General features: G+C 38.7%; 1 protein-coding gene across 1 annotated transcript in view; it reads left to right on the forward strand.

Moving 5' to 3' along the window:
* ADGRV1 (adhesion G protein-coupled receptor V1) overlaps positions 1 to 15,635 on the forward strand; it is a 292,589-nt gene that overhangs the window by 92,163 nt on the left and 184,791 nt on the right. The window contains exons 57-69 of the mRNA XM_072860950.1: positions 4,625 to 4,880; positions 6,590 to 6,798; positions 7,532 to 7,705; positions 8,109 to 8,291; positions 9,031 to 9,210; positions 9,848 to 10,012; positions 11,374 to 11,491; positions 12,057 to 12,180; positions 13,328 to 13,466; positions 13,605 to 13,790; positions 14,116 to 14,348; positions 14,837 to 14,985; positions 15,085 to 15,286. Coding sequence (XP_072717051.1) covers positions 4,625 to 4,880; positions 6,590 to 6,798; positions 7,532 to 7,705; positions 8,109 to 8,291; positions 9,031 to 9,210; positions 9,848 to 10,012; positions 11,374 to 11,491; positions 12,057 to 12,180; positions 13,328 to 13,466; positions 13,605 to 13,790; positions 14,116 to 14,348; positions 14,837 to 14,985; positions 15,085 to 15,286 — 2,318 coding nt within the window. The remainder of the gene's footprint in view (positions 1 to 4,624; positions 4,881 to 6,589; positions 6,799 to 7,531; positions 7,706 to 8,108; positions 8,292 to 9,030; positions 9,211 to 9,847; positions 10,013 to 11,373; positions 11,492 to 12,056; positions 12,181 to 13,327; positions 13,467 to 13,604; positions 13,791 to 14,115; positions 14,349 to 14,836; positions 14,986 to 15,084; positions 15,287 to 15,635) is intronic.

Here is a 15,635-nt window from a genome sequence, read left to right on the forward strand (position 1 = left end):
ATTAGCAGTGATTTTGATACATATTATGTGTTCATCATTGTTTTGACATATTTATATGTCGTGGGTTGACCTTGGCTGGCTGCCAAACCCCCACCCAGTTGCTCTTTTACTCCCCCTCCTCAGCAGGACAGGGGAGAAAATAAGGTGAAAAAGCTCGAGATAAAAGCAGTTTAATAAGAAAAGCAAAAGCCATGCATGGAAACGAGGCAAAAAGTGGAATTTGTTCAGTACTCCCCATCAGCAGACAAATGTCCAGCCACTTCCTGGGAAGCAGATGCTCAGTACATGTAGCAGTTGCTTTAGAAGACAAATGCCATCACCACAAATGGTCATCTATATGTGTGTCCTCCCTGCCTCCTTACCCTCAGCTTTTATTGCTGAGTGTGATATTATGTGGTATGGAATATCCCTTAGGTGAGTTTGGGTCAGCTATCCCAGCTGTGTCCCCTCCTAACCTCTTGCCCAACCCCAGCCTATGATGCTGTGAGAGCACTGCTCGGCAATAGCCAAAATGTTGCTGTGTTATCAACACCGTTTCAGCCACAAATGCAAGCACAGCACTATACAGGCTGGTGTGGGGAAAGTTAGCTCCAGCCCAGCCAGACCTGGTACGTTGCAGAAAAAAGGATGATGAGTTGTCAACAGTTTACTGATTCTTCCTCTTTTTTAATCTTTGAAAGGGTGTTAAACTTGTGTTTTATGCAAGAAACCTCAGTGAAGACAGGTAATTTTGAACAATTTGAAAGGTATATAATGACAGACAGTAAGTCGAACATGAGCCAGCTATGTGTGCATAGTGGTCTGAGGCAGAGCAGTGCCAGGAGGTCGAGGGAGGTGATCCCTCCCCTGCACTGACCACCGGTGAGACTTATCTGGAGTGCTGGGTCTAGTTCTGCGCTCCCCAGAACGAGAGACTTGGGCATATCGGAGTGAGTCCAGCAGAGGGCCATGAGATTATGAACGTATTGGAGCATCTGACACGTGGGAGGAGGCTCAGGGAGGATCTTACAACTGTGTATAAATACATGGGGTCAAGAGTAAAGAAGATGGAGCCAGATACTTCTTGGTCATGTCCTGTGCCTGCGATGGGCACAATACAGGAAATTCCATTTAAACATAAGGAAAAAACTTTAAGGATGGTGAAACACTGGATCAGGTTACCCAGAGAGATTGTGAAGTCTCTGTCCCTGGAGATATTCAAAACCTGGCTGGACATGGTCCTGCTGTGGTTGAATCTGTTCTTAGCAGGGGCAGTTGGACTAGGTGATCTCCAGAGGTCTCTTCCAACCTCAACCATTGTGTGATTCTGTGATAATGAAGATATATGATCACTTTGAAACAACTGAGCTGTTTTCTGAACTTGGAGTGTAGTTGTCAGAAAGAGGTCTCAGGTTGAATGCCTGTTTATGAAGCAGATAGCTATAGGTAGCTTGATTATACCAAACTCATTTTCATAGAATCATAGAATCATTTTCAACTGGGAATTTGGTCTCTCTGATAATTATGCTTCTGATTGAGAATTTATTTCTTGCTTTGTGACCTATGCTTCAAATTATTTTACCAAGTTGCATTTTTTTCAAACTGTTTCTTTGTGTCACTTGTCTCTCTAGGTCTCATATTTTTTCCCATACACTTCTTTTATATATATATGCAGCCTGGGGAACAAACAGGAGGAACTGGAGCTCCGTGCCCTGTCAGAAAGTTATGATATCATAGGAATAACTGAAACATGGTGGGACAACTGACACGAGTGGAGGATCGTGGTGGATGGCTATAAGCTGTTTCATAAAGACAGGCGGGGAAGAATAGGAGGAGGACTTGCACTCTATGTTAAGGAGAACCTTGAATGTATAGAAGTCATCTAGGGGAATTCTGGAAGCCCTATCGAATGCTTCTGGGTCAAGATCAGAGGGGTCGTCTCCAAGGGGAATCTTACAGTAGGCATCTGCTAACGACCTCCAAACCAAGATGATAAGGCGAGCAAAGCAATATTTTGGTCACTTAAGCAAGCTTCGGGTTAACAGAACCTGGTCCTTATGGGTGACTTCAACCACCCAGACATTTGTTGGAAGAACAATACAGCAGCTCACATATCATCCATCAAGTTCCTGGAACGCATAGAGGACTGCTTCCTCATCTTAGACATGTTCCACATGTTAGATGTGCCAACCAGGAGTGAGGTACTGCTGGACTTGCTACTCACAAAAAAAGAAAACCTGCTTTGTAATATGTATCTCGGTTAGTGATAGCTGCAGTGATCACAGTATGGTGGAGTTTGGGATCCTGCTGAGCACGCCGAAGGTTAGTACTAAGACAAAGGTTTTAGATTTTAGAAAAGCAAACTTCAGCTTGCTCAGAGCTCAGTTAGGAGGGGTTCCCTGGGAAGCTTCCATGGAGGATAGAGGAGCTAGCAAGTGCTGGTAGTTTTTCAACAACGTTCTCCTGGAAGCACAAAAACAGTTCCTCCCCTTTAAAGGTAGGGGAAGCAGGCAGAGCAAGAGACCCCCTTGGCTTAACTGCAAGCTTCTGAGTCTGCTCAAAACCAAAAGAGAAGCGTACCAGAGATGGAAAAGTGGACAAATACCCATTGAGAACTACAAGGGCATTGCCAGGGTGTGCAGAGGTGCAGTTAGAAAAGCAAAAGCTCACCTTGAATTGAAATTGACCAGAGATGTCAAAAACCACAAGAAAGGGTTCTTCAGGTACATAAACAACAAGCAGAAACAGAAGGAAAATATTGGCCCACTGTTAAACACGAGAGGTGAATTAGTCACCAACAACGCTGAAAAGACAGATGTTCTCAACACTTTCTTCACCTCTCTCTTTACCAGCACGGTTGGGCCCCAGGCTTTGGGAACAAAAATGCAGCTTGATGCAAAAACAGACCCACCGTCAGTGTAGGAGGAGTTGGTATGTGAACTATTACAGGAGCTTGACCCCTACAAATCGATGGGCCCTGACATTATCCACCCGAGGGTGTTGAGAGAGCTGGCTGACATCATTGTGAAGCCGCTTTCCATAATGTTTGAGAAGTCATGGAGATCGGGGGATGTCCAAGAAGACTGGAAGAAGGCTAATGTCACCCCCATCTACAAGTAGGGCTTAAGGAAGGATCCAGGAAATTATAGGCCCATCAGTCTTACTTCAGTCCCTGGGAAGGTTATGGAACGAATCCTGCTGGGGGCTGTCACAAGTCAAATGAAGAAAGTGATTGGGAAAAGCCAGCACCGATTCACCAAGGGCAAATCATGCTTGACAAACCTGATTGCCTTTTGTGACAAAGTAACCTGCATGGTTGATGTGGGGCAAGTGGTGGACATTGTCTACTTGGATTTCTCCAAGGCTTTCAATATGGTTTCCCACAGCTTCCTCCTAGAGAAATGGATGCGTTATGGTCTAGGCAAGTGGTCTGTGTGGTGGGTGGGGAACTGGCTGACAGGTCGCACCCCGAGGGTGGTGGTAAATAGCTCCTTTTCAAACTGGCAACCTGTCAGAAGTTGGGTCCCCCAGGGATCGATACTGGGCCCAACGCTGTTTAGTATCTTCATAAGTGATCTGGATGATGGGATCAAGTGTACCCTGATGAATTTTGCTGATGATACCAAACTGAGTGGGGAAGTGGACACTTCGGAAGGGAGAGCCACCCTGCAGGAATACCTGGGTAGGCTGGAAGAGTGGGCTAACAAGAACCTTATGAAGTTCAACAAGGACAAGTGTAGGGTCTTGCACCTGGGAAAACATAATCCAGGAGTGTAGCACAAGCTGGGATCCACTCGGCTGGGGAGCAGCTCTGTGGAAAGGGACCTGGGGGTCCTGGTGGACAACAAGCTCGAGATGAGTGAACAGTGTGCTGCTGAGGCAAAGAAAGCCAACAGGATGCTGGGTGCTTCAACAAGGGCATCACCAGCAGAGATAAACAAGTCATTATCCCACTCTACTCAGCGCTTGTCAGGCCACACCTGGAATACTGTGTTCAGTTTTGGTCCCTGCTACGGAAAAAAGATGCGGACAGGCTGGAGAGGGTCCAGAGAAGGGCCACAAAGATGATCAAAGGACTGGGAAGCCTGCCATATGCAGAAGGGCTGAGAGAGCTGGGTTTGTTCAGCCTTGAGAAAAGAAGGCTTAGGGGAGACCTTATCACCATGTTCCAGTATTTGAAGGCTGACTACAAAGAAGACGGAGACTCCCTTTTTACAAGGAGTCACATGGAAAAGACGAGGGGTAATGGGTACAAGCTAATCCTGGGGAGATTCCGATTGGGCACAAGAGGAAAATTTTTCACAGTGAGAACAATCAGCCATTGGAATAATCTCCCCAGGGAAGTGGTGGGTTCCCCAACATTGGACACTTTTAAGATCTGGCCAGACAGGGTGCTGGGCCGTCTTGTCTAGACTGTGCTTTTGCCAAGAAAGGTTGGACCAGATGATCCTTGAGGTCCCTTCCAACCTGGTATTCTATGATTCTACGATTCTATGATTCTATTTTATATATACATGTGTATATATATGTGTGTGTGTATATATATATTTTTTTTAATTGATAGAGTTTTACAGAATAAAACAGTTGGTATAACAGCATTGATAAGAAGTTTGACTTGTTTTTTCCACTCCCTCTAAAACTTTAGATTACATTTTCAGAAGGTCAGGCCCTGTCCACAATCACGCTGACAATTCTCGCGGACAGTGTTGCAGAGCTTTCAGAGACTGTGGAAATCACACTCACCGATGTTACCACTGTGGGTGTTCAGGATACCACAAAAGGAGCTGTCATCGATCCCAAAAGGGCAAGAGCTGTACTTACCATTTTACCCAGTGACTCTCCACACGGTGTGATTGGGTGGCATATGGACTCCCTCTTTGTTAAAGTCCTAGAGCCAGAAGGTAAGCCTGTTTCTTGATTCTTAGGAAAAAATATATGTTTTTTCAAAGTCAGCATTGTTGAAGCTGTAACACTGGTTATATATATATATAAAATGTCATATATATATTTTATTTATTTATATATCTGATTTTTTCTATACAAAATTTGTAGCAGAAATAACCTTTAAAGTATGTAACTATGCTATTTCATTACATACATTTTATGCTGTATTTCACATTGCATGTATCAACATTATCCGGTCATTTTTGTTTAGGGGGTAAGTTATTAAAATCCTGGCATCTCATGTTGCAAATCACTAATACATAAAATACTTCTATTTAGATAAAAAGCCGAACCTGCCCATTTAATGGGATTAATATATAGTTTAAATTAATTTACATAGAAAGACTTTCCTCATGAATTGGGTCAAAAAGAGAAGCTTTTTATTCTGTGGGATAGGGGAAGGAAGGAAGCAGAGCAAGAGTGAATTGCATTTCAAGAAAACTGAATTGCGGTTTTTCTGCTTGCCAGCTGCAGGTTTGATTGGGTTATGTCAGTTTTCCTTCCAGGCACCAAGTGAAATGGTAAAGCATCCACCAGGCAGTTGGCCAGAGGAGGACTGCTGCGATGCTCCGGTCCTGCCCTCCCTGCTGGCCCAGGGAGCTAGGCAGATGATTGCTCTGGCATTCTCTACAGCCTGGTGGTTTTCCAGCAGCTGCCTGATGGGCTATTCATCCTTCAAAAGCCCAATTGAAATTTCCTGGCAATTTAATATTCTGTCCATATTAACAAATACAATTTACGAAAAATACATTTCCCATCAGAATATTATTGCAGCTAAAACCTCCTCACCAGTTCTATTTTAAATTGAATAAGTGTTGCCCCTGTTTTAGCACCTGAAAGTATTGTGAAGGGATTCTGTTGGTTCCTTACCTACACACACACACACATTATAAAAGTTTGTACTTTTAAGTTAGGAATCAAGGCATTTTCTTAGGTTTCATTTGTTGCACAGTTTCTTTTCCAATCTTTAAATGTTGTATTTTTAATGAATTATATACAGTTGCTAACTGTGAAATAGTATCTATTTAATACAAGTAATAGAAACTAGTCTGAAGTACAAAGCCTGTTGCTTTTTATCTGTTTCTATTTCTGCAGTCATAAACCCAGCACTTTTAGCCAAATGCTGTGTTTGGTGGCTTATTGGAAAAAATTGCAAATCTGCTTTCCCAAAAAGGATCTGAGCCTGACTGATACAAGTGTATCTCATTTTCTTTACTCATTTGAGTTAAGGAAATGTAAAATTTCCAGAGTGACTGCCTCCAATGCTGCTTTCTGTATTAGAATCAATAGTGATCTCCTAGGCATGTAAAGGCCAGGCAAAATAGTGAGATGGGAGTTTTTAAGTAAAACTGAATGAAAACAGCAATGTTGAAGTAACAGTTTGTGAGCAAGCATTTGAAACTGTAGCTGTTCTGTATTTTATTATTCCTCTAGATGTAGTTTTAAAATGCTTTCCAGATGTACACACTGTGTGTTGTGTGTGTTCACACCACTTGTTTGTGCTCATATTTCCGAGTCATTGAATTATCCAAGTGTTGTTGTGTTGCTAAGCAGAACTGAAGTGGGCTCTAGCAAGCAGCTCCAGTACAATTAGGTGAGCTGAAAATCAAGCACGGCAAGGGTTAAAACAATCATGTCTTGATTTTTTTGCCCCACCTTGTTACAGGGCGAGTGAATTCAACTGCTCTTACTTTACAAGTCGTTCGAGAACAAGGGTTTGTTGGAGAGATTGCAGTTCAGCTGAGCACCGCACCTAACTTTGAGCTCCCCCTCTCCAACCAAGCAACAGAGAATGAGGATTATATACTGGAAAAGAAGACAATCGTTATGGCAGAGAACACAACAATAACTTCTGTTGTAATCACTATTTTGCCTGTGAGTAGTCTAACAACAACTTTAGCTAATAATGTCTTTTAAGGAAAGGGAAAATGGTACTGTTTCTATACCAGAAGTAGGATTTAGCATTCTAGAAATGGCTACGGTGGGATTCTTGCCTCATCAGATGGTTGTATATTGGTAAGAATTGCAGCCAAGTCTTTCAAAAGAATTCAAGTACTCATTGCTGAGAATGAACCAAATTCTTTGTTTTGTTGTAGTCCCAAAATTAACATATAATAATGACAAAGGAAAAAAATAATAAATGTCTAGGTGCTTCCTGGTTTTTCAACTTGTTGCAGGTTTTTACAGAGGATTTATTTTACTTTACATGCCTCTTAATGGATTTGTTCTGTAGTTCAGGAAATGTTAATTTTTCACCAAAAATATGTATATTCTTTTAATATATTCAGAATGGAGGTATTGCTTTCCAAGTTCTGTCTTAGTTTCTGAAATCTAGCCACCTTTCTTATAGATAGGAGAAACAAGTGACAGCCAGCAATGCTTTCCACCATTCTTACAGATCTGGAATCTGACTGCCAACTTCAGTTTCTAAAGCTCAGCAAAGGTAGTCTTTTCCCCTTTCATATGGTGTGAAGCAAGGGATTGGTTCTGTGGTCCCAAGTGCTGAGAATTTTTGAACAGTAAGCAACCTACAGGTAGTCAGCTTCCTGCATGTATTATAACTTACAGTGCTTGATTAAAAAAGTGACATTTAAAAATATTTTTGCAGGACAATGTTCCAGAATTACAGGAAGGATTTATAATCAATATTACTGATGTGCAACTGGTCGATTCTCCCACTGGAGGTCAGCCAAGCGTGAAGAGGCTTGGGTTAGAAATAGCTGAAATCACAATTGAAGAAAATGATGATGCTAGAGGAGTAATTGGTTTCAATGTTACAAGGGTAAGTCTGAATGAAAAATATTTAAAGTAGCATTCCATCAGGAGAGTCTGTGTTTTCAGACTGGTTTTGGTAGTGTTCTAACAGGCTGTATGAGACTAAATGGTTCTGGATAAAAATGCCAGATACCAGACAAACAATTCCTTCTTAAAAGGTTCTTCACAATTAATATATGAAGTTTATCAGGGAGCTGGAAGTGCTAAAACTGGTGTCATAGGATATTCTGAAAGGGACTTCAGGAGGTCATCTAATCTAGACTTTTGCTCAGAGCAAGGTCAATGCTAAATTCAGATCAATTTACAAGTGATTATGTATTTCTTCATTTTTTTTTTACCTGCAAGTCAATATGCAAAAAAAAAAAAAAAAAGTTGCTGTGACACTCAGCAGTTTGTTGTTGAATTTACAGGATATAACTGGAGCTGTTGCTGGTTATGAGGTACCACCACCACAGAACATAGTGAAACTTCCAGTTGTTCGACAGGCTGGGAGGTTTGGGTCAGCAACTCTGTATTGGGAAGCCATTCATTCAACTGCTAGCTTTGAAGACTTCACACCATCATCTGGAAACCTTACATTTGCAGATGGGCAGGTATGCACTTGCTGAAAACTTAACTGTCTCTGGGTTACCAGCTTAAGAGTTTCTCATGTTTTCTTCCAGCAGAATTTTCATCTTTTCATTGAAAACATTTTATTTATGGCCTTATGTAGGTGAATGGTTCTTCTGACTTCAGTTCTTTACCATGGAAAAGCAGAATGTTCATAAGCATTGACCAAATAGGGTTGCATGCCTTTGGTACCTCCACAAGTGAAGACATATTTCGAATAATAAAGCCTGTTACACTGAAAATTTGTAACATAACCTGTCTTCTCTATAAATTCTGAGAATAAGCCTGTATGTTTTCTTAGCTGTGTTCTACATAAAGTTTTACATTTCATGCTCCCCCCACAATACTTAGCGTACAAAAGGGGTTTTGATTTTAAGTGAACAGAACTGGTCTTTGGCAAGTAGAAGGATATACTTTGTGAGCAGAATTTTGGCTTAAGTACAATTTTGTCTACCTGCAGTTTCTACTGCATACCAAAGCAGAGCAGTCTGCTGAGTTTAACATACAAGATTGATGTTGATGGACTTAAAAGGCAGTCTTGAAAATTTTGTTATCGTATTAGAAATATACAAGTACAATAAGAAATAAGCACAACTGAACAATGTGTGTTTATCTATTGTGAGACAAAATTTACCAGTTTTAAATTTCAGATTTCTTCAAACAATTCACAGAATATTATAATTGAAACTTTTTTGCTCTTTTTTTTTTTAACAATTTCTGCAGGCTACAGGAGAAATAAAAATTACAATCATAGATGACAGTGAAGTTGAATTCCTTGAGATATTCAAGATTGCCCTGGTGAAGGTGACGGGTGGTGCAAGACTTGGGGATGACACCCTGGTAACTGTCGCTATTCCACCAAATGACTCCCCTGTTGGAGTATTTGGATTTGAAGAAAAGAATGTGAGTTTGATTTGGATTGCAGTCTTTTCTGCTAAAGCTGGATAGTGGGTTTGTGTCACTGATATATAGCCGATTTTGGTAAGCCTTCATTGCAGTGGAAGACATGACTTCATTGAAAGGCATATTTGTGCTTGCCTTCATCTAGCTGTGTAGATAATAACAATGAAAGTGCTGCTGCACAGATGCAGATTTCTGCATGACTGAATCAATTTCATTCAGTATACTAACAATTCAGGACATGCCAGGTAGGATTTTTGGTGGTCTGTTGAATATTAAAATGGTTTTGTAGTAATCTGTATTACTGAAAGTAAAATTTGGAAAGAAATTATGAAAAGTATCTCATCTTAGTTCTTCTCAGTGAATGATTCTTCTGATCTCCATTTTGCTGGTGCTGTGCCTGCTTGTGACTCATTGTCTGTGATTGTTTTGAATCATAGGGCATTCAGAAATAACATGAGTGACTGATCTTTGCTAGCAGAATTCAACACATTCCTTAATGTCTATTATCTTCCTGTTGATTTTCAGTCTTGTCCTTATTTTACATTGTTGTTGATAATGTTTTTTGTTGTTTATCTCAAGTCAGTACCGATGGCTTTTGCTACAGCCTCTCCTACTTTCTCCTCCTCTTCTTCATTAGGTAACAGTGAAAGAACCTCAGACACCTGATGACTCTGCTGCAGTTGTATTGCTCACTGTAAGTCGAAGTCAAGGAGGACAAGGAGCAGTTAAAGTGTTATGGATTCTTGAGGAAGCAGCCAGATATGATCTGACCCCTCTGAATGGTACCCTTCACTTCAATGAGGTATTTCTGATATTGCAATAAATTATTTACTATTAGATTTATAAATACTTTATTTTTCTTATGTATGTTTGCATGATTGTTGTTACATGTTTATAGAAGTAGGGGGTTACTAAGTATTATAACACTAGAAAAAAGACAGTTTGAACTGGTGGGGTTAGCAGTACGCAGTGTTTTTTCAAACAGAAAAGGAAAGCTGCCATGCTCTTTTTAAGGCAGCATAATGTAATCGTCAGGAAGATAGGCTCTTCAAATCTGAATTGTTTTTACAATTAAGAAAGAGGAACAAAAATGTACTGGATGTGAGGAATGATTACAGAAACATTTATTCCATTACATTATCAGACAACTCAAAGAGAAATTTGATATTGAAAGGGTGAGAAGGATAAATGAAAGCTCATAATTTTGCAGATTTGCAGATTTAAAAAAATAAATAATAAAACACCCTAGTGACTTTCAAACTGAATGGTGTTATTTGATTTGTGTTTCATGGCAGGTTAAAACTCTGAAGTAGGAGCCGAAATATTGGATATTGTCAAGCTATTGTTGATACCTTAACATTGATCTTTTACAGTCTACTTGAAATATTTAATGAAGAGAAGTGTTTTAACATAAAGCATAATCTATTCTGTCTGTACAAGCCTATTTTGCATTAAATAACAGGCATACCAGTTGTTTCTTTTACTTTTAATCATCTGGAAGATAGCTTTTTTTGGTAAGACCACCAGTATGTGGCAAAGTTTTGCTATCATTTTGCTATCCTTTCTCTAATTATAGGCCTGAACATTGTTTTTTCTTCCTGAAGTTCTTATATATGCATACATGTAAGAATACAAGTATGTATGTATGGTCTACTAAAGTTATACAATCTGTACCTACTTTTTTCCTACATGCTTATTTTAAGCATTTGCTACTGCCCACTGACAAAAATGTGGATCACGCAGGAATTTGCTATGACCTAATGTATCTAATCTTAATAATCTTAGTCCTTAGAATGTATGTATTCTGTTGAATATGCACTTTCTGATGGAAAAGATTTTGTGTAGAAAGTTTCCTCTAAGTTGAAAACTTATATGTGAATACAATTTCACAGTAATTTCAATCGTTATTCAGTTGAAAATAGCCAGGGTATTTTTGGGGTGGCACACAATGTTTGAGAGACAAGTTTTACTATTTATTAATCTGTGAGAAAACATTTCAGCCAGATCAGAAATGTCATATTTAACAAATATTACAGAATATATCAAGCATATGCATGCTTAACACTTGATTTGTTAAGGAAAAAACCCTTTTTTATAATACTATATTTTGTTTAGTTTCACTTTATATATGTATATCTGTCTTCTGGTGTTTACATGATGCAGACTGAATCCCAGAAGCTGATTGTTCTACATGCAGTACAAGATGGTCTACTGGAGGGGAATGAGACATTTACCATTCAGCTAGTCTCTGCTGGTGATGCAGAGATATCCCCTGTAAATGGTAAAGAATTAATTCATTACATTCTATTTTGAGACATTTCATATGAGGATTCTAGTAAGTCTGTTCGTATTATTTTAGTCTGCAGTGCTTATATATTTTGTGTGCAGCTAGTTGGTAGCAGTTTTGACTGTCAGTCTTTTTCCCAAAATTGTTCCTTGATGAAGAAATCAAAGAGAATTTTAGATCATAATTTTTCATTCTAAGTCAATTGTTGGTGTAGACTTTTGTGTTCAGATAATTAACATTGTCTGTAAAGAATTCTTTAACAGAAAAAAGCAAAAACCAAAACCAAGTTCAGATGTGTAAGAATCATAGAATAATTTTATTTGTAAAGGACCATCCAGGGGGGTCATCTAGTTGAAAACACTGCTCAAGGAACAGGAGACTTCACAATTAGATCAGGTTGCTCAGTGTCTTGTCCACTCAAATTCTGAATATCTCCAAGGATGGGGATTCCATGGGCCCTCTGGGAAGCTGGTACTTAACCACGCATGTCGCAAAATTTACAAAAGTTAGCTCATTAGTTTGTTTTCATTTGCCATGAAAAGCTTTGTTCTCTTCACAGGTGCTGCAACCATCATTATTGTGGGTGATGAAGGAGCTTCTGGGGTGGTTGGGGTAGCCCATTCATCCAAGCATGTTCTGATTGGAGAACCTTCAGGAAATTATAATGGAACTGCTCTTATTAGGTGGGTACATCACTCATTTTTCCAAAGGAAGGACAACAGCTCAGTTCCAAAAGTAAGAGACTCCACATTTGGCAAGAATTTCTTGAGTGCTGGATTTCGTTATCACTTCTAAAATCATAACTATTTTTAAAATTAGATGCTTGTTTTTCAAGAAGGGCAGAATACACTATGTGTCTTTTCAGTGTCATTGGGGAGCTCCAAATATTCCTCTGTGTCTTCAAGTTATTTACAACACTGATGCATTAAAGGAAAGAGGATTCTAATCAAAGGAAGAGGGGAAGGGAATCAATGACATTTGAAGATGCTTTGTGGTTTTCAGGATTCAGTTCAGGATTGGTGCCTGAACTGTATTTCAGTATATTGCTATGATGGATAGCATAACCAAAGTGGGAACTGGGTTTTTAGTTGAAACAAGGTGCAATTATTTCACTGCATTCAGTCAGATGAAAACAAGATGGAGAAATTAAGGTGTTAGCAGTAACAATACTCTAAGAGTATTGGAAAAAAGGATTACAACACCTTCCCTTGGTGAACGAGCAAATATAAGCATCAGAACAGCTTCTCATGCTGCCCTGAGAAGCCCAAAAGACAAATGATGCTTTGTGCAGTAGTAGTTGTACACAATTTTTTGCCATGAGTTAGTTCACCAAGACAGATGTCATGAGTAGGATTAGGCTCTAGGTTTTTAGACAAGTGGCAGACAGAAGATTTCTCAAGCGATCTCATAGCAGTATTCTAGTGTCCTTCTGCCTTAAAAACCAAATTGCCTCTGGGCATTAGCCTTAAGTCCCATTTCTCTTCTGTTTTGCATATCTATCTCTGGAAAAGCAAAAGAGGACCAAGACAGCTCAGTTTTCAGCCCTCACCTTTGGGCTGTAAGTGCAAAGAAACTTTAAAGACCTCTTGGTAAAAATACAGCTCAAGATGCCTCCAACACAGGGAAATAAAACAGAACTGCAAAAATTTTATTGCTCTGAAGAGGCAATTGTAAAGATTTTAACAGTGACTTAGTACATTAAAACTCAAGCTTCACAGTGCTGATAACATTTCTTTCATGCATAACAATGTGATATACTGTCTGTCTCTGGATTGGATATTAAACATTAAAGGTAGAAAATAAAATCCATCTTTGTATTCTTACTTGCAGCCTGATACGTGGCCCAGGGATTTTTGGTGAGATCATAATATATTGGAATATAACACCTCCTCATCACACAGAATTTATTGAGACATCAGGGACCTTGACAATGCGAGACAGGCAGTCTGCAGCAGTTGTTCTAATACAGGTATATGAGAGATTTTACACCAGTAGCTATTTCAAGTACTTCCTTTTATTTCGTTAGTATCTTGGTTAGAAATTAGTTATACTTCTCTCCCTGGAAATGGCTTAAATCCATTTAGATTTCATTGGTTCTTCTCCCTAGGCTGTAGATGACAACCGTCCTGAGGAGAAGCATTACTACCAGTTTAAACTAACTGGAATCAGTGATGGAGGACTCATAAATGAATCTAGCAGCACAGCAAATATTACCATGGCCGCCAGTGATTTTCCATATGGAGAGTTTACATTTTCACGGGAACTATTGCAAACAACAGAAGAAGAAAAATGGGTATTAGATTAAAATTCCTTCTCATGTAAAATATTGATAGGTATCAATATTGTTGCTAGATTTATGCTTAACTTTAGAAAAAAAATAAAGATTGATTCTACATTTATCATAGCAGTCTCCAGAATGGCTGTCTGAGACTTTTGGAGCTTTTTAATACTCTGAGAAAGAAGGCTATCTGCTAAGTTACGTGTAGTCTGTACTTACTAAAGCAAATTGTTGTTACGTGACAGAGCCATTGAAAAGAAGCCTTTAGAACAGTCTCCTAAAGGCAGCTGTAACAGAAAAACAAAGCCATTTTTTAAAGAAAATGTCCTCTTTTCCTCAGGTTAACATCACTATTGTGCGTTCCAGGGGATCCTATGGCAAAGTGCATCTTTGCTTTCAGATAATAAATGGAACTGCAGAGGAGGGAGTTGATTTCACTCCCACAGTAAGGGAATTGTTGTTTGAACCACATGAGGAAAGTAAAAGGATTTTGGTTGAAATTCATGATGATGACTTTCCTGAAGGTCCTGAGGACTTTTCAGTGATGATTACCAAAGTGGAACTCCAAGGAAGGTAAAGATAAAATTCCCAGTTGATTGATTACAAACAGAAGAACAAGCTATATTTGGAATCTGATATACCTGCATAAAGTCACCACTGGATTTCAGCTGTTTTACTGTAAAATTTCATAAGACAGCTATAATAGTAATCATAAGAGAAATTGGATGTATGGGGAACCCAATTCTGTTGACATTAGTATGAAGATTTTGCTGATTAAGATTTATTAAAGCTAAAAATCCATACATTACATATAAGTTGTCAAGTTGCATGAAATTCAAATAAGAAGATAAATTGAGAAACAAAAAATGAAAGATACGCATTTCTGTGAATAAACTACTATTTTTGCATATATAATAATTTGAAATAGTATGACAAAAAGTCTTCAGTGATAACTGTCAGAAAATAAAAGTATTTGTGGTAATTGACAAATTGTCATACCTGCTTCTTAATGCTGTCACAAGAATTTTTTATGTAATTTTGTTTTTTTATGTTTTTGCAAGTGGATTTGATTTTACCGTAAAAGAAAATGGTCTACAGATGGATCAGCCTCCAGTAATAGGAAATATCTCCACAGTACGAGTCACTATAGCAAAAAGTGATAATGCAGAAGGCATCATAGAATTTGATCCACAGTATATCCTTCTACAGGGTAAGTTTACCTTAAGTTTTCACTGTGGTTTAGAAGATAAGTCTGTGGCTATGGCATAAATTTTGAAACAAAATAACTTCTTCTCAATTATTCTTGCAGTGGAAGAGGATGCTGGATTAATCATGATTCCTGTTGTGAGAAAGCATGGAACTTATGGCTATGTAACAGCTGATTTTCTTTCTCGAAGTATTTCTGCACTTCCCAATGGTGTTGACTATGCCATCCATAATAATTCTGTCATTTTTTATCATGGCCAGAACCAGACTTTTATTTATATCTCTATTATAGATGATGAAGAAAGGTAATTAATTTTTCAGTTATTTATTCACTAATTTACTTCTGAGGAATCCTTTTTTAACATGTGAAGTATACCTGTGTGTAGAATTGGAACTGAAAAACAAATTTCTGCAGTGTTGAAAAATCACCTAAATTTAAAGGGGGAAAAACGAAGCTATTGTTAGAGTTTCATAATTCCAGTTAAATTTCATGGAAACAAATATATTTTTTTATTTAGGTTGTCAGAAATTTTGGGTGTTACTAGTACTGCTGTGAATAATAAAATATTTTGCCGTTTTTTTTTTTAATTTAACACGACTAGAAACTAGAACATTATTTTTATTTCGGATATCACCATTCTTTGTAAATGGGTG

Source organism: Ciconia boyciana, chromosome 4 (assembly GCF_034638445.1).
Source record: "Ciconia boyciana chromosome 4, ASM3463844v1, whole genome shotgun sequence".
Classification (NCBI taxonomy): domain Eukaryota; kingdom Metazoa; phylum Chordata; class Aves; order Ciconiiformes; family Ciconiidae; genus Ciconia; species Ciconia boyciana.